The 21,835-nt window shown below is 38.9% G+C and overlaps 1 protein-coding gene across 1 annotated transcript in view; it reads left to right on the top strand.

Moving 5' to 3' along the window:
* KIF26B (kinesin family member 26B) overlaps nucleotides 1–21,835 on the top strand; it is a 276,267-nt gene that overhangs the window by 97,728 nt on the left and 156,704 nt on the right. The window contains exon 4 of the mRNA XM_058836915.1: nucleotides 16,237–16,403. Coding sequence (XP_058692898.1) covers nucleotides 16,237–16,403 — 167 coding nt within the window. The remainder of the gene's footprint in view (nucleotides 1–16,236; nucleotides 16,404–21,835) is intronic.

Genomic DNA, 21,835 nt, shown 5'->3' with positions numbered 1-21,835 from the left:
GTACTTATAAGTTAAAAATGCTTAACAGAAATACTGCAAAACAACTTTTTATTCCTCAGTATCCCATTCTATCTGCTGGAAAATTTTATACGATTCATGATAAAAAAAATTCTTTGGTAATGCCATGGCTGCTAGTATTCTTTTACCCAGTTTGAATACATTGAGTAGAAATGCATCTGCACAATTTCTTGAAGAATCTTTAGATGCTACCACAGAAAGCCAAGGCACCTATCAGTACCCACAACTCTACTACAGCAAGAGTTTGTGCTTATGCCATTAGAGAATTTGCTCCCAAGACTTTTTAAACATTACATGGGTGTGGAGTGGGGAAAAATGAAATTTTACTGGGAAATGTATAATGTAAACCTAGTTGAATTGGTAACTGTAATATTTTGCAGATTTTAAAGTTCGTATCTCTAAAATGATAAAAAATATGTGGAGGGAGGAAAACAATTTTATTGTTATGTGTTAGGAAGTGGATGTACAGGAAAGTTGAAGAATATATGCCTTAGGTGGCTGCTATGCAGTCTGTGAAGAGATGAGAGAATAACCTTTTCTCTTGTTACATTCAGGACAAAAAGGGCCATCTTGTCATTTTGTGTGTCGAGGTTAGATTTTTCTGTGCCTGCCTGAAAGAATCAATATCAGAGTGGATTATGAAACAGAAATCATAAGGGCTCAAAACAATTTGAAAAAACATTGGTAACAGAAGGGACTGACTAAAAATATCTTGCTGGTTGATTGTTTTTTTATCTTCAAATACAGCTTGAGCTGAAATTTTTATCAACTGCACAGAGTTCATACACTCTGCCTTTTACAACAAGCTGCTACTGTGCTCTCTGAGAAGAAAAGAAACTTGCAAATAAGGACTTGCCTTTAGTGGGATTCACTTGAAAGCATGCCCTTGGGAAAGAAAAAGACTGCAGAAGTTCTAAATTGACCTCTGAAGTTTTTAGATTTTAGCATCATTGAAACATATTTTTTCAAGAAGCTCCTGAACCTGGGATATGTTTTTCTTGTTTACTGTGCCTTGATTTCTGATATAAAAGTAATTCCAGGAAATATTAAAATCTCGTCATTCTCCTACAGTGCTTTGCTTTTTTCCTAGGGTACCTTACAGTAATGCTTTTCTTCTGGAAAATGGAAAAGATTAGTTAGAAACAGTATTTTTTTTTGTTGGGTGTTTTATGATCATCTGCTCATGGTGGATAACACTGAACCCTGTGTGAATGAGCACCACTGTCCATAGGGGATACTGCAGTAAGCATCAGCAAGCATTAGTGCTAGAAGGCTTGGTTCTTTGTTATCCTGCATGTGTAGTACTGCTCTACATTTTGGAGCTGGTTCATGCCCATCTTGTGCTCCCTTTGTCCTAGAGTAAATGTCTATGCCGGATGACTTACGAAGCGCCTGTAGTAAACCTTGTGAAGAGACAGTGGGACCTGTTACTTCAGTTGTACAGATTACAGCACTGTATTTGCACTGAGCTGTGGTCAGTGATCCTTCTTTTGACATTTTACCATGGAGCAGCAAATCAGTCTATGATGCTCTATTAAAAAAGTAATTAAACTAGAATAAAGAGTTCCTTTCAAAAACTAGTTTAAAAGTAACTTATGAAAATTTTACATTGCAATCCACTAAATAAGTTGAAGGGGAAACATTCAAAACAGTTCACGTGCAAAGAAGAATTCTCTGTGCAGTAAGCCAAAATTAAAACTGAAGATAACAATGAGGTGTTTATTACAGTTCAGAATAGTTACTAGAGTTCAGGCATAATTTCAGACGGTGTGCTAATTTTTTGTTGTTATATTTGAATAATATTAAATACATTTAATTAAATCTACTGTAAATCTGTTTTATCCCCAAGGGGCCAGTTAGTATAATCCTTCAGTTTGCTTGTAAAAATATTAACCAATTAGTTCCTGCACTAATTTTAATCACTGTTTATTTTTAAACAATAGTGAAGTGCATTTTGTCTGTTTAGTTTCTTGTGCAAAGTTCTTGGGGCAATGAATTTTTGTTGTTGTTTGTGTCCTGTGTAGAAGAAAGTTTATATTCATTGTCAGAGTGCTTAAAAAAAAAAAGATAAAAAGAATAATAAGTACAACAGTGACATTTCATTTAGGCTGACTTTGAAAAGAAAAAAATGAATGTAGTTGTACTTTCAGACAGTAATAAAAAATGAGCAAATTCTACTAGTAAAAATTAGAAAATAATAAGCCTACAATGATACAAAAAATTAAAAAAATGACAAGAGCCTTAGACAATTTACAAAGCATGAATCTACCTGAGATTAATGTAGTTCAGAGACGGGCAGTCATTTATAGCAAAAACTGGAAGAGCATGTGTTGTATTGTGAACAAGTTTTGCTGTGCAAGTATACACACAGTGTAGCTATGAGTAAAGAACTGGTAGTATTTAGTGTGTGTACTGCATTCTAGAGTTAAATGCATTAGGTAGCAAGATGCATAAGACCTTGCATATGACTGTCTTGTATTTTTCTTTTACAGCACTTCTACTAGACTACAATTCATATACAATTTAATGATTAATAAATCATTAAAGCCATATGGTGTCTATCCCTGGTTTGATCTGAATTCTCTTTTAGTGGAAAATAATTCCTGAAGAATCAGGTTGTTATTTGTCCACTCAAAATTGCCATGATATGTTATACTGGTGGAATTTGAAAGAATATCACCTCTTGAGAAATGATTGCCATTTGTTAGTGCTGCATAGTGCTGAAAGGATATTCAATTGTTCTCTCTCCTGCCTTTTCAGGAACATCAGTAGAGCACACCCAGAGTAAAGCCTGTGCCCTTTCCTCTCTCTAATTAGTTTTTCAGAATGGTGCAGTTTTGGGAATATGCATGTCTGTAGTCTATATCTTCCAAATTGATCACTGATTTTTTTTTAATCCCATCTGAGAAAAGTAAAGGAGTTATGGTCTCAACATTTTCTTAAAAGGAGTCATTTAAAATCTGTGATGTGAGCCAAATATCCATGTGACCGCATTTAGTTGGTCAGTGGAAATGAGGATTGGTATTAATTACTCAGTCTGCAAGTGAATGTGCACAAAATTAAAGCTGAGAATGGACAGTTAGCATGTTTAAAGCTCTTAGTATACAAAGGCCCTAAGGGGACACGTGTGAATGTCATCTTTGTACTGTAAAGCTGTCATAGTGAAGACAGATTATGATGGTTCCTGCAAACCAAAATGCAAATTTATAAACTGGGGAGACATCATTGTGTGCACTTGAATTAAATGCTAGGTCAGCTTTGGATATTGTAGTGTTGAGTTAGAGCCTGGAAAACTGTGCTTTAGCTTGGATCCTTTAAAGACTTGCAAATCTAAGCTGAAACAAACAATTTGAATGCAAAACATGATAGAAGTTGCAGCAAATGAGAGAAGACAAAAACATGATTAGCTTGGAAAATAGAAGTAGTCTAGGAGCCTATGTAAAAAGCTGAGGCTGTTCAGTGCTGTGTATGAAAAATCCATCCCATTCCATGTAGAGTAGAGTGCCATGCCAAGCGTGTGTCCTGATGATCACAAGTTGTCCATTTGTGCCACTGAAAGGGAACCAGAACACAGAGAGGCCCTTACTTACTAATGATTTACAGTGTGCACCAACTAAACTTAATCTGATGTCCAGTTGAGGATGTGCTTCTCTTTTTTTCCCCCCTTTCATTAGCTGAGAGGGCAATAAATCTAGAGCAAACAGAAGACAGCATAGCATAACTGGCCACCTTGTCAGCTTATGGAATTCACCCCAGGAAGTGGCCTCCAAGTCAAATGCTTACAGCTGGGTGATTTTTATGACTGCTAATTACAGCTGTAGCTATGCAAAGTGAGGTAATAGGGCAACCAAATATATGGCTTAAGGCATTCACCTTCAGAGCAGAAAGCAACCGTTTCTGTCTGGTTACTGGTTTCATTTGAAGGCTATTTAGGATCCTTTTGAATTTTTTTAATGTATTCCTGTTAAAAGTTATAATTGTTGCTGTAAGAAAATACTTTAAAAATCCTAGCAGGATTTTTTTATTATTAACATGAAAGAAAGATGTGTTCGTGTATTGTGACACTGATTAGAAAGACCAACATTGTTAAATTTATAGAGGTCACTCCTGCTGATGCATAACTTCTGCAGAACAATCAGGGGTTTTTTCTTCAGCAAAAGAAGCTAAAGACTCCCCTGGAAATGAGACACTTTCATGGCTGCTCCCATGAGCACTGATAACTTATAAGCTGTTTCCCCATCTTCATGTTGGTGCAATGAAGGAAGGAGCATCTTCAAGGGACTGTTTATAGCAGGGACAGAAAAGGGTGATCTGCATTGTTGTGGTATCTGCCAGTGCCAATATGATTAAACCTGTGTCAGCAATTTATAAAACAGCTTATACTCGTGATTTCTTTCCAATGGGGAAGCCACTGGAATGGTACTAGTTTTTAAATAGACACTTTCCAGATCCCTGGGGGTCAAACTCATGCACCTTTCCATGAACAGGTTGGTAAGAGACCTGTCAGATGTGTACTGATCTTAGCCCCCAAAAAGGTCTGACCTTGAGGTGATTATGTGTGGACTGAATTTGCATTATGCCACATTCTTATGCAGTAATCATTGCAGGAATCTCTAAGCCTGTCAGGTTTGGTTTTTTTTCATACTGTAAATAGAGTAGTTTTCTCTCCTTGTATTTTCATGGTAGAATTTAGCCATATGTCTTCACTTAAATAAAGACTAATGATTCCACCTATGTGTGAATAAACTTATTGTGGTTTTTATTCCTTACTCTTTTGCTGGCTACAGAAAGAACTTCCTTTCTGGGTCAATAATACCATTTAAGTTAAATCCATATGCTGTCACACTCCAGTAGCTTCTAGAGCTGTTCTTGTCAACTGACAGGTGAAAGGTCAGTGTCTCACAGATAGTTGTTTGTGGTAAGAAAACAGCTACAGTAAGATTTAAACTTCTTATGATGTCTTGACATTGCAGGCAGTTGGTAACTGATCAGAGAAATGAGAGCTTGTTTTCATAACAAATGCATTACTTCTGCACACAGTGAAGTAGAGCTGTGCCTCAGCTTCAAGAATGCAGTCACTTCATTTAACTGCTGCCCCACGTGTACAGGCAGGAGTCAGACATACTCCTCTTTTGACGGCTGCACTACTTATTTTAGCACAACTGGCTTGGCTGCTGAGGACTCAAAAGGTAGCCAATGCAACAAAGGGTTACAGTGAGAGTGCTGAACCTTGATGTATGAAATCAACTTTAACTGAGTCACACAAAAGGAAGGCATTTTATCCTGTAAAACGTTGCTAATCTGATAGGCAGTAAGTCACAGTGGAAAGAGATCCAATTAATTTCCAGCTGCACAGCTTTATAATGCAGCAAGATATACAGGTGACTTAAGAGAATTAACAAATTCATAAAAGTAGATTTAAAAAAACAAAACTTCTGAAAGCTATAGGCAGCCTCATCTTGCCAACAGATTGCTGTGTGATTGCTGTCTTCTTGACAAGAAAGGAAGCAGTTTAATTGTATTGTTGCGCAGTACCTTGTTTTGCATTGCTAAAATGTTTAGGCACAAAATTGAGAACAGAACCTCTCTTTGCTAGCTGATGTTCCTTTTTTTCATTTGCAGAGTTGGTATGGGAATATGCTAACTGGGAAACCTTACCTTGCTGTTCTGTCAGCAGAGGCTTGGCTGGTGGAACTTCATGAATGAGAGGCGTATGTGGGCCTGGCTGATGGTGCTTTACTCAAAAGGGATGGCTCACAGCCCAGCAGGAGTCTGCCTTTGGCAAGTCTGCTTCACTGAGGACCCTCTGGGTCAGGGAGGGCCTGCATAGCCTCCAGGATGGCTATCCAGGCTGTAGCTTGGAGAGGAGTAGAAAAAGCTGGCATAATGCTGAATGGATATGAGAAAACTTTGAGGGTATTGAAAAAGGTAGTTCTGATAGCTGTTGTGGTTTTGTAACAAGGTAGAGGCCTTACCTTTCAGAAAATAGTTTAATAATTTAGAAGTAGCTAATAAATGAAATTTGTATGCTGTGTCACTCTGACTAAAGGAGTACTGCAGACTAGAATCTACTTCTGTACAGGGATTGAGTTCACTTGAGGTAGATATTTGCTGTCCTGAATGCTTCAGGTAATGAAATTTCCCCATCTCTAATACTGTTTTTCTTTGTTTATTTTCTGCTTAATAAATATATTAAAATAAAGTGAGGGAGCAAGAAGGTGGCTTGATCAGTACTGTTTCAGACTGTACTGATTTCTTCTGATGCATATACAGTACTATGGTGTAGATACAGGATGGGTCAATGAAAGAAGTGTATGTTGTCTGCTCTGACTTCAGCAAGGCTTTTGACACTATCTCCCATAACATTCTTGTAGGTAAGCCAGGAAATGTGTGTTAGATGAGTGGACAGTGAGCTGGACTGGGAACTGGCTGAATGGCAGAGCTCAGAGTGTTGTGCTCAGTGGAGTAGAACGCAGTTGGAGGCCTGGAGTCACTGTCATTCCCCAGGGATCAGTACTGGGTCCATTCTGATTCAGCTTGTTTATCAGTGGCATAGGAGGCACCCACAGCCGGTTTGCTGATGGCACTAAACTGGGGGAGTGGCCGATACACCTGGAGGCTCTGCTGCCACTCAGCAGGAGCTCAGTAGGCTGGAGAATTGGCCAGAGAGAAACCTGGTGAGGTCCAACAAGAGCAAGTGCAGGGTCCTGCACCTGGGGAGGAATGAGCCCAAGTGCCTGCACAGCCTGGGGACTGACCCACTGGAGAGCAGCTCTGCGGAGAAGGACTGGGGGTACCGCTGGGTGACAAGTTGTCCATGGGCTAGCAGTGCCCTTATGGCCAGGAGGGCCAAGGGTGTCCTGGCATGCATCAGGAGCAGTGTGGCCAGCAGATGGAGGGAGATGATCCTGCCACTCTATTCAGCCCTGGTGCAGCCACCTCTGGATTACTGTGTCCAGTTCTGGGCTTCTCAGTTCAAGAAAGACAAGGAGCTACTGGAGAGGGTCCAAGAGAAGCCACAAGGACAATGTGGGGTCTGGAGCACCTCTTATGAGGAGACTGTGAGAGCTGGGCCTGTTCAGTCTGGAGAAGAAAAGTTGGAGAGGGGATCTCATTAATGCACATAAATATCTTGAAGATGGCTGCCAAGAGGGTGGTACCAGATTCTTTTCAGTGGTGTCCAGTGAGAGGAGGAGGAGCCATGGCCATAAACTAAAACACAACAAATTCCACCTCAACATAAGGAAGAGCTACTTCATGTTGAGGATGGCAGAGCACTGGAATAGGCTTCCCAGTGAAATTGTGGAGTCTGCCTCTCTGAAGATCCTTTACCTTCTTTGTAGCCCTTCTTTGCACTCTCTAACAGCTTTATATCTCATATTGTGGCACCCAAAACTGTGCACAGGACTTGAAGTGAGGCTGCACCAGCACAGAGTAGAGAGGGACAATCACCTCCCTCGCTTGGCTGGTGATGCTGTGCCTGATGCCCCCCAGGACATGGTTGACCCTCCTGGCTGCCAGGACACTGCTGACTCATATTCAGCCTGACATTGGTCAGGACACCCAGAACCCTTTTCACAGCCCTGCTTTCCATCATCTCTTTCCCCAGTCTGTCTGTTCATCTGCGGTTACCCTGTCCTAGGTGCAGAAACTGGTAGTTGCCCTTGTTGAACTTCATATGGTTGATGATTGCACAAGCCTCTAAGTCTGTTAAGGTGTCTCTGCAGGGCCTCTCTTACTTTAAGGGAGTCAACAGCTCCTCCCAGTTTAGTATTATCAGCAAACTTACTTAGTATTCCTTTGAGCCCTGTGTCCAGGTTATTTATGAACCAAGTTTCTGGGGACCCCTCTAGTGACAGGTCCCCAGTCTGATGTCACCCCATTCGCTATAACCCTTTGCACCCAACCCATGAGCCAGTTGCTCACCCATCCCATGATGTATTTATCCAGCTGTGTGCTGGACATTTTGTCCAGAAAGATACTGTGAGAGAAAGTATCCAAAGCTTTACTGAAATCCAAAAAGATTACATCAACAGACTTCTCTTGATTAACTAGGTGTGTTACCTTGTCATAAGAGAAAGTCTGGTTTGACAAGCAGGACATTCCCCTCACAGAGCCATGCTGGCTGGGACCAATGACTGTATTGTCCTTCAGGTGTTTTGCAATAACTCCCAGTACAATCTTCCTCATGATTTTACCAGGCACTGAAGTGAGACTGACAGGCTTGTCATTCCTCTTACCCTTCTTGAAAATTGGGAGTGTTTGCAAGCTTTGAGTCAATCAGGACCTCACTGGATTTCCAAGACTCTCATGAGACATCTTATGATGACATCAGCCATCCACTTGAACAGTACTCTTGGATAATTCCCACCAGGCCTGTTAGAGGGATCCAGCTGGAAAAAATCCCTGTTTTGTAAGGCAGGTCTCTTAGGTAGAAGAATTTGAGGAAAATGTCTTATGGAAAAGGAATCCACCATTATTTGGATGTCTGATGAGCCTCTAAGTAGCTAATCTTGAGACCTTCAGTGGTTTATGGTAAAATGTTTCATTTAATGAGCCCTTGAGTGTGACATGGAACTAAATATAACAGCAGCTTTGATGGGAAGATGTGCCCATGCCTGCAAAAACTTGGATTTCATCTGTGCTGAAGAGTGCACTGGATCTGTGTTAATAATAATAGTGATGATGATAATTATCATCATCATTGTTATCTGCTTTGTGGAGGGACATGGGAGGTGGCTGCAGCAGTCAAAGGCCATCTTTCTTTTGGACAGCAGGAAGGTTGCAATTAAACTCTACATGCTGTCATAGTAACTAATTTATGTTTAAATAGAAGTAGTTTATGCTAAATCTTGACTCTGATTAAATACAAAGCATAATCAGCATTCTTGCCATGCCAGTGATTCCACCTTTGAAAAACCTCACTCTTTCTAAGGTACCTTGTTTTGTGTTTGCACACAATCTGTGCTGATACAGTAGCACCTTCTGCTAGATCATTATATCAGATTTTGTGCACAAGTTTGCATAAAGTAGAAGCAAAGCGTGCCCAAACTCCCTAGAGTTTCAGTATTCACAATGAGCAGCACGTTGCCTTTTGCTAAGCAGCTTCAGTACATCTACATCCAAGCAAGAGTTCGAATACAGCAGACATTATGAGTGTCCTTTTTCAGCCTCTTTCTCACAGAACACATTCTTTTGACAAGGGAAGGGCTATCAGGATATGCTGTCTTGCTCTTGTTCAGGCAGCATCTGTATCAGTAGTTGCAGTGGTCTCTGGCTATAGAGAAGCTCAGTACTTTAGTGGGAGAGAAAAAGGTCATAATCAAATAGCAGAGTGCTATAGGATTATGTCAGTGCCCTTAGCTACAGGAGCTTGCTTACTGATTCTGAATAATTTTTTTTATTCTAAAGGTGAACTTTGTCCTGAATAATTCTTTAAATGTGTCTTCTGTTGTAGTAAGTGATTTGTGGGAGATGCACCACTCTGTGGTGTATTAAAAGATGAATGACTTTGGAAATCACCACCACTTTCAAGTTGCTCTGATTGAATGGTGTAATTGTTCCTTTTTGCTCTGTGAAGGATATGTTAATAAATTGATAGTTGTGTGGGCAGCACAAGATTTCTCTTTTTCTCTACCCCTCTGCACTTAAATTCTAACTTCTGTATAATGGTAGTTCAATAAACAGTCTACCAGATTTACCTCAAAACACTGAAGTTTTATTTAAGAAGAATATTTGAAACTGACCCATTATTGTTTGTCTTTCCTGTTTTCACATGCTAACATCTCCCACAACATGGTAAAATTATGAAAATGAAATATAATAAATGTAAAATTACCCACATTTGTCTTTTTTTTTTTTTTTTTTCATACTGAGTACAACAAACCCCAGCTGTTATCTTGTCCTTTTAATGGTACCAAACATAAATTTATGCTGCAATTTTTTGTTACTGCACAGAACTTAATGCAGTAGTTCCATGTTAGGCAAAAAGGATGAAGTCATTATTAACAGAAGGGCTCAGAGAAAATTGCTAACTTTTGGGAAGAGGACCTACTACTTACTGATAAATTCCCTTGGTGAGGAATGCCTTTTCCAGGTGAGGTAGAATTCCACTATTTCCTTCATTAACCTCCCTTCTGAAGAAGGGAGAAGAAATGAAGAAGCTGACAAGAAATGTCAGCTCCTGCTCTGTTTGTTTTCTGATGCTGCTTCCTATAGGCAAGTTGGTGTAATTCCACTGACAGTTTCAGTGGCTGGGAAGCTGGTGGCTGACAGGAAAAACTTCAGGCTTTTATCTCATTCTGCAGTCTACTGCACTATCGCATCAGACAACAAACTCTTATGCACTAAAGGAAGCAGAAAAATTCTTTCAGTTTTCAAAATTAGTTTGTAAATTAGAGTCTTGCCTCAATGTTTAAGAATTAGTAGATCAAGCCTAGGAAAAGCAGGGCTGCTTAGTTCTCAGGAAAGATTTAGTTTTCCGTGCATGTGTCAGAAGAAAGACCACATGCAGGATGTACTGGGAGTTGTACCTCTCACTGCTTGTTTCATCACTTCCATACACCAGAAACCAGCCTCCTTGAGCCAAACGGGAAGAATAACTTTATCTCGTTATGACTGAGAAGAAACTGATGGGCCAAAAGGAGTTGGTTGGAAGGTAAAAGATTAATGTTGTAGAACAGCCAGAATACCTGACTGTGTGTAATGGAAAACTTTGTATTAAGTTGTTAAGCTTGTATTATAAACACATTTATCTTAATTTATTATGTTTTTGGTATGCAAAGCTTTGAGTGACATATTCTTTAGTGCTTCCCTCAACTCATCTTTAAAAGATAAATTTAGGAAGAACCTTTTTATTGGTTAATGTACACATCTATTGTCCAAAATAACTCAGGAAATAATTCACTCTATTTATTGGGCAGAAAATTCAGTGCTGCTTTGAATAAAGAGTGGATTGCCAAAGAAGTAATTCATGAGTGTATGTGTATTTATGAAAGAGAGCTTTCTACCTTCAGTTTCTTCTTGCCTGTGAGCTTCTCTCCTGAGGTTAGGAATTCTGGACACTGAGAATTGCTTTATAGTGAACTTGAACACAGATTTATATTTTTAATTTAGCTTCACATATGGTTTCATTTCACACATTTCTGTGCATCCACTTCATTTGTCAGTTACTGATGTTAGCTAGATTGTGGGGATGTTCCTCAATGCTTCACTGCCTCCGAAGCAACGGATATTTCACGTCTTTCATAAATGCAAACTTTCATTTGTTGTTCAGTTGGGAGTCGTCAGTTAGGAGTTTTAGAAACATTAATGAGCTTGGCTATAAAATGCCCTTATGTAAATATAATTAGCCTCATACTGCATGATGACAAATCTTATGCACAGTGAGACTCTAAATTGGAATGGGAAGAGAATCTAGCCTGGCTAAACCTGTGGTTTAACTGCAGTGCCATCTTTTCCCTATGAAGTACGGAATTTAAATCATGATTTATCTCCAGCTCTTGCTGTACAGTGTCAGAAAGCCATGAAAGAGGAGGTTAATGGTTGCTTTGCATTTATGAGACAGAAGGAAAAAATGGAGCCTTGGGAAGGACATCTGTCTTGTTCCATGTGCACTTAGAAGGTTTTTATTGAGGCATGAAAGGTTGTGTTGTTTCATGCTTTGTCTTTTTGTTGCTTATCCAGGTAGTGATGTATGGCCAACAATTCTATAAAAGAATTTCTCAGAATATCTCCTATTAACCGATCTTAAACCTCATGGATATGCTACGTGGGTACTCACAAAAAAGAAAGAGAATTTAGGAATCAAGTATCCTCCCCTTTAAGTACAGAAGCGGCATCTACTAAGAGAGATGGTGACAGTAAAGAGGCAGATTTCTGTGAATTGTGCTTGCCAGGCATATCTTAGTGTGGAAAAAAAGAAAAGTTAAAAAAAAATAAAATCACCTGAGTCTGTTAATGCTCAAAGTGTAATTTTCAACTATGTCTTTTGAACTGGGGTGGGGAAAAAAAGAAAATTTTCAAGAGCTTTGGAAGTGTCTGTTCTATGAGTATTTTTCCTTAAATGCATGATATATCCTGGGTGATTTACTCAAGTTTGTATGTGTGTGAACTTCAGAAAGCAGGGCCAGAAGAGAAAGAGCTAATTTAGTACTGTGACTGGAGCACAGAGTAAATGAGATGGTAAGGTTGCCTCCAAATCCCACTCTTCAGTTTGGCTTAATAGTTTGAATTATTTCTACATTCTAAATCTGTGAGGCAAAACAAAGAAATGCAAAATAACTGACCTGAAGTCAGTAGTCTTTGGATATGTGAATATTTTGGGCTCCTTTCTATCCTCTGCTTTATGTGTATGTACTGGATTCTGGGAATCTGGGAACCTGGAATATTCTGGGCACATATCTTGGTGTCTAGTGAGGTACTCAGCCTGCAGATTAACCCACATGTACAAATTTGTATAACAAATTAAGTATAACAAAGTATAAACAATACTCTGGAAAGTACTGGATACATAAAAGGTTTACAGCCTGACACAGAATTTGGCATAACACTACCTTTCCCTTTCATTTCCACTGGCTGCATGACCAAAAGGATGTAAGGAAAAGATGGCAACAGAGTGACTTGAACTTGTTCAGACAAAACCAATTAGAGATTATGAGTGTTGCAGTATCGCAAGATACTTCTGTGGGTCTTTTCCTGTGTAACACAAAGTAGTGTTTCAGGTTTCCCAGATTAGGAATTAGAGAATGTCTGAAATTCAGGTTAATATTTCAACTTTCATTGGTTCTGGAGACAGTTCACTGTTGAAAAAACCCCACAATGGCAGAAAGTAAAAAGTGCTAGAAGTGGAGATCATTTCTAGGTTAGGAGATCCTGAACTGTGGCTAGGCCAGTTCTTATTTTATCTTGCTTCTTCTGTGTCTTAGGTATGTTCCCATTTTCGTATCCCTGTAATACAATCTTGACTAAGAAGCGTCCCTGCTGAGGAAAAGGGTAAATCAGTGGAGCGCAAGGAGAGACTTCATGTTCATTTGGAATTTAGTTCTGAACGAGTTCCTGCTAAGAAACAGAATTTTTGCCTGGGAAGTGTGCCAACATCAGTAAGGAAATCAGGCAGTGTTGCTGGATCCTCAAGATAAAGAGGGTCCCTTACAAGCCCAACATGCTGTTTTATGAATGTCCATCCAGGGTGCCTGTAGGAGGGCACTCAGGGATGATGCTTTTTGCAGATGATGTGTCAATGTAAACAATAGCTCCCTGTTTTCTGTGACAAAGTAAGTGGTGTGAGTGAGCAGGAGGGAGAACTGCTGCCTGTCCAGCAGGCGCTGGTGGTCAGTAACATAGCGATGTTTCAGAACTTGCAGTTTTAGCTGACCATCCCTGCAGTACTGTTGTGTAGGACGTGATAAAACAGCAATGGTATGATACGATATGATATTACATTACTGAAACCCCTACAATTATATAGAACAACCCAATTCTGCATCTGCCCATAGTATATGTGATTACTTAAATAAGTATTATTTTTCTCACTTCTCTCTGTTCTATTTGTGGTACTCCACAAATACAGAATCTGTGAATATGTTTGATTATTTCCACCTTCTTCTTAATTTCCTTTGTAGTTTACAATAAGGAAATTTGACCTAAATAACAGGCTTTATAAAATCTTCATCCCCATTTATTAGAAAACATTAACATTCTATTTGGTGACTAATACCTACTTCTCTCTGGGTGCATAGGTGAGGGGAATTGGTTTGTATCTTTCTAAAGGAATCTCATGTTTCTTTGGTAAGTGATTATTTTTGAGTGCTTGTGTTTAAGAACTACTTATCCAAAAAACTCAGAAACCAAGCATCTGGACAGTTTTTGGGAAGCTTGAAAGTGATACTTTCAATACGGCAATGTGCACAAACAGCTTGAGGCATTTTATTACTCTGTGAAGTTCATGTTTGACTTGTGGATGTGGACGAGGATCATCGGAAAGTCTCTACAATTGCAGAAATGGTGCCACCAATGTGGTGTGGCTTTTATGTTGTCCTAAACACCAAGACACACAAGTACTTTCCTGTTTTGCAGTTGTCTGAAATGCCTCTCTCCAGCCTCCATCTCATGATGTCAGGGAGTCTGCTGACGCCAATAGAAGTGTATTGTACTGGCTGTGGAAATTCTTTTTTGGAGCTGCAAATCTTTGTGTGGCAGAAGATGGGGAGGTTATGATTGCAGTTGAGATAATCAACTCACCAACTTCTTAACTGCTGTCCATTTGCCATGGGAGTAGCACTTCCTAGTGGCATTGTCGGCAATGGTAATTAATTAATGATAATCCATCCTGATTACTTATATTTGCCTTGGATGAAGTACGATGAGGCTAGGTTTATATGTGCACTCTTCTCTGAAGGAAGAGCTATCTGTTTAGCAGTTCCCAACAGGGAAGGTGAAGTATTTGGTTTCAGGATAATTGAAGGGGACAGAGCAGAATCTTGTGTTAGTTAATTGCAAAGATAAACAGCTGAGTTATCTAGTATTATGTACTATTCAAGGAAATATTGTTAAGTGAATTCAAGTGTGCTGGGTGCCCCAGGTGGACATACATAGGGTAGCAGGACCCTGAAGAACTGTCTGCCTGCACATTGGAAATATAAGGAGGTAAACTGGCAGATGGCCTAAATTCCTGCATTTTGCCAGTAGTATGAGATTATTTAAGTCCAGATTTTCAGCTATAGCCTTCTTTGAGCAGTGCTTATTCAGTGTAGTGAATCCTGTATTTTGGAATGGCTCAGCATGGGATTAATATGATGGGGGCACTTTCAGCAATTCTTCTGGTTCCTCATAAAAACAGAGGCTAGTTTAGCATTCCTGTTCTTGAAGTATTACAGTTGATTGGTCTAAAAGTATATAAAATAAGGATAAACACTTAGATTATCTTCTTAGCTATAGCAGAATGGATAGAAATTTTCTATGAGAGAAACAGAGGTTGCATGATATTTGGCCTAAAAATTATTGTCATACCATGTCTTCTCTCCCTCACAAATAAAAATCAGTTCTTCAACTTTGCTTTTAATAACTGAAATGTTTAACAGGTGAAATAAAGAAAGCATAAGTGGAAAAAGAACTTCAGGATGATTTAAAATACTTTTTTTGATGTGCCTCACAAAGATGTTTTATTGTTTTTGTGGTGATAAGTAGAGATGTGAAAATGAACAGGTGAGAGACTACCTCTTGCAAACTTCTTGCAGGGGGAAGGACACTTTGCTGTGGATGATTGCTAGCAATAACCTGAGAGGGTTCTTTTTAGGCATATGTCACAATCTTGAGACATGCATTGGTGAACAGAAGCTATTTGTCATGGAAATGAGGGAAGGAGGAAAGGGAATTTGTTAGGAATTGCATTAAGTATTGGAGATGACATTACAGCATTGTAAATTCATGCAGAAGAAGTCAAGAAACTGAATTCAAAGTATTAAGGAGTTGCTTCAGTAGAGCTTTCCCAGCTTTCTCTGGAGTCAAAGATCTTTCAGTTGATTTGAAAACTGGGTCAAGTCTGATGGAACTCTGATTCTTTTCAGACAATGAAAGGCTGAGATGAGATTTCCTAACAGGAAAAAAATGTTAGCTGGGACATCAGAAAAATAAAATCACATGATGTTTAAAACCTTTTAAGAAAGGCAATGAAAGTTAATGGTAATGATCCCAAGTTTGCAGAGAGATGATAAATTGTCTAAGATCCCAAGGCACTCCCTCCTATGCTGTGTGTTGAGTTTGCTGGAGAAAGGTCAGTAAAAATGCTTAATGCACTAGAGCTGTTATTTTACAAAGACAAAAATATGTTGTTATTTTAATTCCCCCTCACCCCTCCCCAAAGAAAAATATACATATTTTGCACAAATCAAATCTGTCTTTCTTTTATTTTGAGGTTAGACCAAGCAAATATTATGGTTTACTCTTTCTTCTCTGTATGGATGGAAAACCATATACATTTTTGACATTTTTTGTGATGGGATAAATTTATCCCATTCGTTTTAATGCAGACAAGCTTAGAGCTGAGCTTAAGTACTGTAGATTAGTATGAAAGCAGCAATAAGCTTGTTCACAGAGCAGCGAAGAGGAAGTGAATGAAGTGCCTCTCACTCCATCTGCAATCTGGAGGCACTGCTGGATTAGGACGGGTCAGCCAGTGAGCTTTAGCTGATGACACTTCTGTTTTTTTTCTGTCTTCAGATATCTCAGCTTATGACAGAGACTAGTCGAGAGGGCCTGACTGAAGCAGCATTGAACCGCTACAATGCAGATAAACCCTCCCTGTACAGCTTCCCTGCTTCCCAGAGCACATATGTTGCCAGTGAAGTATCCACAGGCACCTCGGTGGCAGCATCATTTTTTGCCAGGTAAGAGAAATTTCTCAGATTTTCCTTTACTGGACACATAATTTCTTTTTAAGGAGACAACTCTGTAGTGAAGAAGTGGGGTTGACTAGCTGCAGTACACATAGAAACATGGATGTAGATACAGATCTATCACAAACTTGCAGGAATTACCATGAAAATGTTGTTAAATCCACCTACATGCATTTATCTGTAAAATGGAATGACGCTTCTACCCACTTCTGTAAAATATTTCTTTAATGCTTGATTTCGGTTTAAATGTGATTGCACTCCAGAATAGCACTTGACTTTGTGACATATTTACATATTTACATATCCCTGAATGAGAATGGCCCATCCAAATAATTTCCTGAGACAGGCAATTAACAATAGAGCTAACTGGAGGCAGCTAGTTCAGTCTGGTGGCAATCTTCAGATATCTTTATTGAATTTTACTTCCATCTAGGGAAATTATCAAAGTTTCACTTTCAGACTAAAAGTTAAACTTCAGTCCCCATCATTCCACTAAACTGACCTAAGGGTCTGAATTCAGCCTTGGAACATGCTTTATGTTGAATATTCAGAGATAAAAAAAAAATCAATGAGATAAAGCTTAATTTAAAAAAATCTTTCAGCTATCTTGATTAATTGGTTAATAAAATGTTTTGTTAAATGGGCATACCAATTAGTAAGTGAAATATCAATTATCACCAACAAAAAATTTTTTTTGTGCAGCAATGTGCTCTTTCCAGAACAGAATCTCTTTAGCACAGTTGAATCCTTATTGTCATGGGGTTCCTTTACCTTTAAGAAAGTTAAAGTTGCTGGGGTCTCCTGGGAGTCTTTTCTCCTGACCAATTATCGGTCATTGCTGAGAATTGACAGCAGTTTTAGCCATTGAAAAGTAGAATCAACTTGTGAACCCCACTTTAAAGTGTACACCCAGAAGTCTGTGGTTGTTCTTTGTTTTCTTGACTGTGAAGGGTGGCGGAGCTCCGGCTGGCTTTCGGTTCCCTGCCCAGGCCATGCGGCTGGGCGGGGGCCGGGCCGGGCCCGCCGCGTCTCTCGTCTCCCGGCCGGGAGATGAGGCTTGCCCTGGGCTAGGTCGGGCTGGGCCGGGCCCGGCCCGATCTCTGGTTCAGCTAGAGGGTTTGCTGTAACTACATTCACTAGAAAACTGCCGAGTGAAGAAGGAAAAGAGCTCTAAGCCTGCTGCAAGCAGAGACGGAGACCACGCTCTAAAGCAGCTATGAAGAACTTTCCATCGCAGACAGCTCCAGCTCCTGTTCAGCAGAGATCACCGAACCATCTACAAAAGCTTGGGCAAGATTTTAACTCTTTCTTATCCAGATGAGACTTGCGGATTAATCTTTTCATCCAGAGAGAGAAAAGGAGAGTGATCAACATGAAAAGAGACTTTATAAACTACTAGTAGCAAGAAAGAAAAAAGACTTCAAGAAAGGTAGAGAATTAAGAAGATGCTTTAATTAAGCTGAAATATCTTTCTGTTAAAACTATGGAGATGAACAATAAAGTCCTGAAAAGAACTCCTTTAATTCATAATAGAGTATGGGGAGGAATAGAGTTGTTCAAAGTGTAAATTTGAGTAAAAAGTGGAGTAATTGTGGTATAGTGAAGTGCTGGGAAATTTGAAGCCTTGAGAGGCAATGAGAAAACTGTTTTCTAGTGAAGCGTACCGAAACAGATGAAAAATACTTTTTTGCCTTTGACTAACTTATCCTTAAAAATGCTATCCTCAAACTCATGGCCCATAACACATTTCAGAGTAATGTGGAATGGGAGGGGTGGGCTTTAATAACAGTAGCTCTGAGCAGCTGATATCAGAGAAACGAGAAACTATAACAAAAATAGTTTTCTTGTGACAAACTCCATAAATTAACAGAAAGGAACTTCTGTTTCTTTACAGAAACTGATGGAAAGACTGTAAAGAGAACTGAGATTATTTAAACTATCAAAATTATAAAGTTTTTGTCTCTGTTGTCATGTGAACAAAAGAATGGTGAACAGTAAGAAATGAAAAGGTTTTTTCTAAAAGTTTATTCTGGTGTTCTTATAGTTTGTCAATAAACTTTCTTTACTCCTTTTAAGTTTTATGCCTGATTTGCTCTCATTTTAATCCATATCTCACAGCAAAAGAGAAATAATTCTTTTTTTTCCCTTTTTTTTGTTAATTACTGGTTCAAAACCACGACACTTATGTAACAAAAGACACTGAAATAATACTTATCTTTTAATGCTTTTTATTAATTAGAAGATTGACTTGGGAAGAGTAATGAAATAACAGGAGAATAAGCCATTATTACCATAAGCACTTCCAATCCAATCCAGTGTGAGATCATGACTTCAAAACATGGAGTGAACTCTGAGTGAGCACCTGAAGCAGCTTCCGATCAGCTTCCTTCCCTTGAGAGAGCCAAACTATTAGTAATTCCACATGCTTCTATTTTATTTTAAAGGTAAATGGAAAACTTATAAAGTTGTTGGACTCTGTAAATCTGGAAAAAAGATTTTCCTCTCCTGTTGTTCCTCACCAACATGAGGGCTGCACATGTTCGATCAGTGTCATACAGCAAGTGAGTTGTGTAAAAGGATTAAGCATAGCATTTTAGAAGATCCAGTTGTTTGGGGCAACTCTGGCATTTTTTCTTTATAGATGAGATGCAGCAATAGCAAATGTGAATGGTGACAGTGGTCTTGGTTTGCTGCCTTTTTCTGTTTAACTGCAGGCTATTTAAATTAAAATTGCTGAATGTACACACATGGTAATATCTAGCTGGAGTGCAGATTGGGATTAGCACATATTTTATCATGAATTGATTTATGAAGATGACTTAACTCATTTGTTCTTCATTGTTTCATTGTTTATGCTGAAAGAATTAATTTGGTCTTAATATACTTTGCTGAAATGTAGGAAACTAATTAAATTTACTCAAAATCCCTAGTGTAAATCGTAGCATTTTAAGTAGAACTCTGTTAGCTTCTAGCTGATGTTGTGAATTCTTGGGTGTGCGTGGTCCAGCAGAGATCTCATGTTTAAATTGTTTATTTTTAAACTGTACTTAGCAAGACAGAAGTGTCTAGTTTTGGGTATTGCACAGTTAGATTAATATCACTTATATAAGTCAGTTTTGTCTGGGATTTCAAGTTACATCACCTGCTGGCAATTTAAGCAGCAAATCCAAGTCAGTTGTTCACTGCTTGACCTTTTAACAGGAAAATTGCCAAGCTGTTTTCCAAATCTGAATCACTGATTTTTGTTTTTCATCTTCTGCGTCTATTTGCATTTCTGTCAAGTTGTGGTAAGAAGCATAGGGGCTTATGTGTACATGTATTATAAAATGAGAAGTAGAAGGCAGTGGTTGTCTAACTGTTTACAATGTGAAACAGTCCTTTGTACCAGACCTATGAATTCTGAGCTTTTGCTTTTCATGATTGTCAGTGACACATGGACTAGTGACTACCAGCTATATATGCTTTTTTTGAATGTGTGTCACCTGCTGTGTTTTCACAGTGAGCAAGTAAGAAATTATTGCAAAACCAGAGAAATTTGCCAATGTAAAGCTCAAGTTCAGAGTTGAAGACCTATTCTTTTGAAATCTGAATAATGACCCACAGTATTTCACTCTAACTTCCCTAACAAGCAAAGCAAACCTCAGATAAGGCTCAGATATAAGTCATCCATCATCAGGAAAAAATCCAATTAATGAAAATACTGTAGTACGGAGGAAATGTCAAGATCCATGGAACTTTTGGTTGTAATTGCTTCAGAAATATCAGGTGTGGAATACTGGGAGCTCATAGTTTTTCTGTTCTCAGGCACTACTGCTTCAGCAGTGACAGTCACTTGACTGGTCTAGAGCTGGCATTGAGCCATGGGGAGGTATCCTAAGGCCACAGTGACTCTCAGTTTTTTTAAAAACCAGGAGACTTATCAGATGTCTCAATAATTGACTGTTATATTTCATGATCTATAGCTGACAGATTTCCAAACCAGCTAAAAGGGTTGCAACTTCTGTGAATTGTCATTTGTTAGGATATTGCTGCGAGGGAACTTATGACACGTCAGGGTTCCCATGGGACAGTATGTGAATGCTTTAAAGGAACAAACACTGAAAACTGTCCAAAGCGCTCAGCTGAAAGGCTTATGAATATTAGATGATATAGGTATGAATAATGAATTTCTAATGGTGATTCTGACACAGAAACTGAATTAAATCAATTGTACTTTTAGTGACAAGCATTGAATTTGCCTTTTTGTTTAGGGCTATCACTTATTTTTGTCTCAGATATGCTTCAATCATGCTAATGTAGCATCATCTTGCTTATTACCAGTACACATTCATGATAAGAATAATTCATTTAGTGAATGTGAAATAATGTTAAGATTCTTTACTCATAATGAATCATTTACAGAGCATTTTAGAATTTTTTTGCGTGACTTAACTTCTCCCTCCAGTTTGGGTCTTTGTCCTAAGAAACATAGCATCTTTGGAGTTATTGCAGCCTAAGCTGTGTCAGCCTCTTGCTTTGTGTCCACCCAGCACAATGTAGGAGTGTGCCACCCCAGTTAAGGGATTAGTAGATTAGTATCTTTGGTGATAAAGAAGACTGCCAAAGAACTGAGGGAAGGGCCTTCTGTCACTTGTTTCCCTGGTGTCTCTGTAAAGCTTTTTCTGGCCAAGGGGCACAGTAATTTTATTCTTGTCAATGCTGGTTTCTACATGGAGAAAAGTTCTGGGACTGACTTCAGCTTTGGCCTGACTACTCTGCAAATAAACCTGCCCTTCTGAATAAAAAGTCACTCTCTTGTGACTGGGCTGTAGAGTTTCAGTAGTCTCTTTGAGGGTGATAGCACAATGCAGGAACTAGAAGTCAAAACTGGACCAGAGCCTTTCTGTTGTCTGTGACAATACATTAAAGTTTTTGGCATCTTGGTGCTGTTCCTTGTTTTCCCCATCACAGTAAACTTGCTTTATTGGGGAGGAAGAACTTTGCACCAGAACAAAGGAGAGACACAGAAGCCCATTTCACTTGGGATGTAAAAAAAAGATAAAAAACTTTTGAGGGGGAGATATTTTTGAATGTTAGTCTTTAAAGTTGTTTCCTGTTGCGAGTCAGGAAGTGTAGCAGTGTATTTGGAACAAAAGTCTGCCTCAGTCTGAAATTAGATATAGTCATATTTGGATTCATTGAGCCTAATGGGAATATAGATAATCTTGAAAGTAGACTGAAAAATCAATATTTTTAGGGATCATTTTCCATGTCTTTATGCAACTAAACAATAAAGAGGGCCACACAGTGCTACTGTTGTAGGTGTTGCAAGGCATGCTTTTCAAACAGAATGTCCAATTTTTTTAAAAGCTCTTACATTAAGACAGAATAAGAATAGAAAAACTTAGTTACGTGTATAATGCATATGAAGCTACTCAGCGTGG

Source organism: Poecile atricapillus, chromosome 3 (assembly GCF_030490865.1).
Source record: "Poecile atricapillus isolate bPoeAtr1 chromosome 3, bPoeAtr1.hap1, whole genome shotgun sequence".
Classification (NCBI taxonomy): domain Eukaryota; kingdom Metazoa; phylum Chordata; class Aves; order Passeriformes; family Paridae; genus Poecile; species Poecile atricapillus.
The sequence above is the reverse complement of the archived record's forward strand: the minus strand, read 5'-3'. Positions and strand labels throughout refer to the sequence as shown.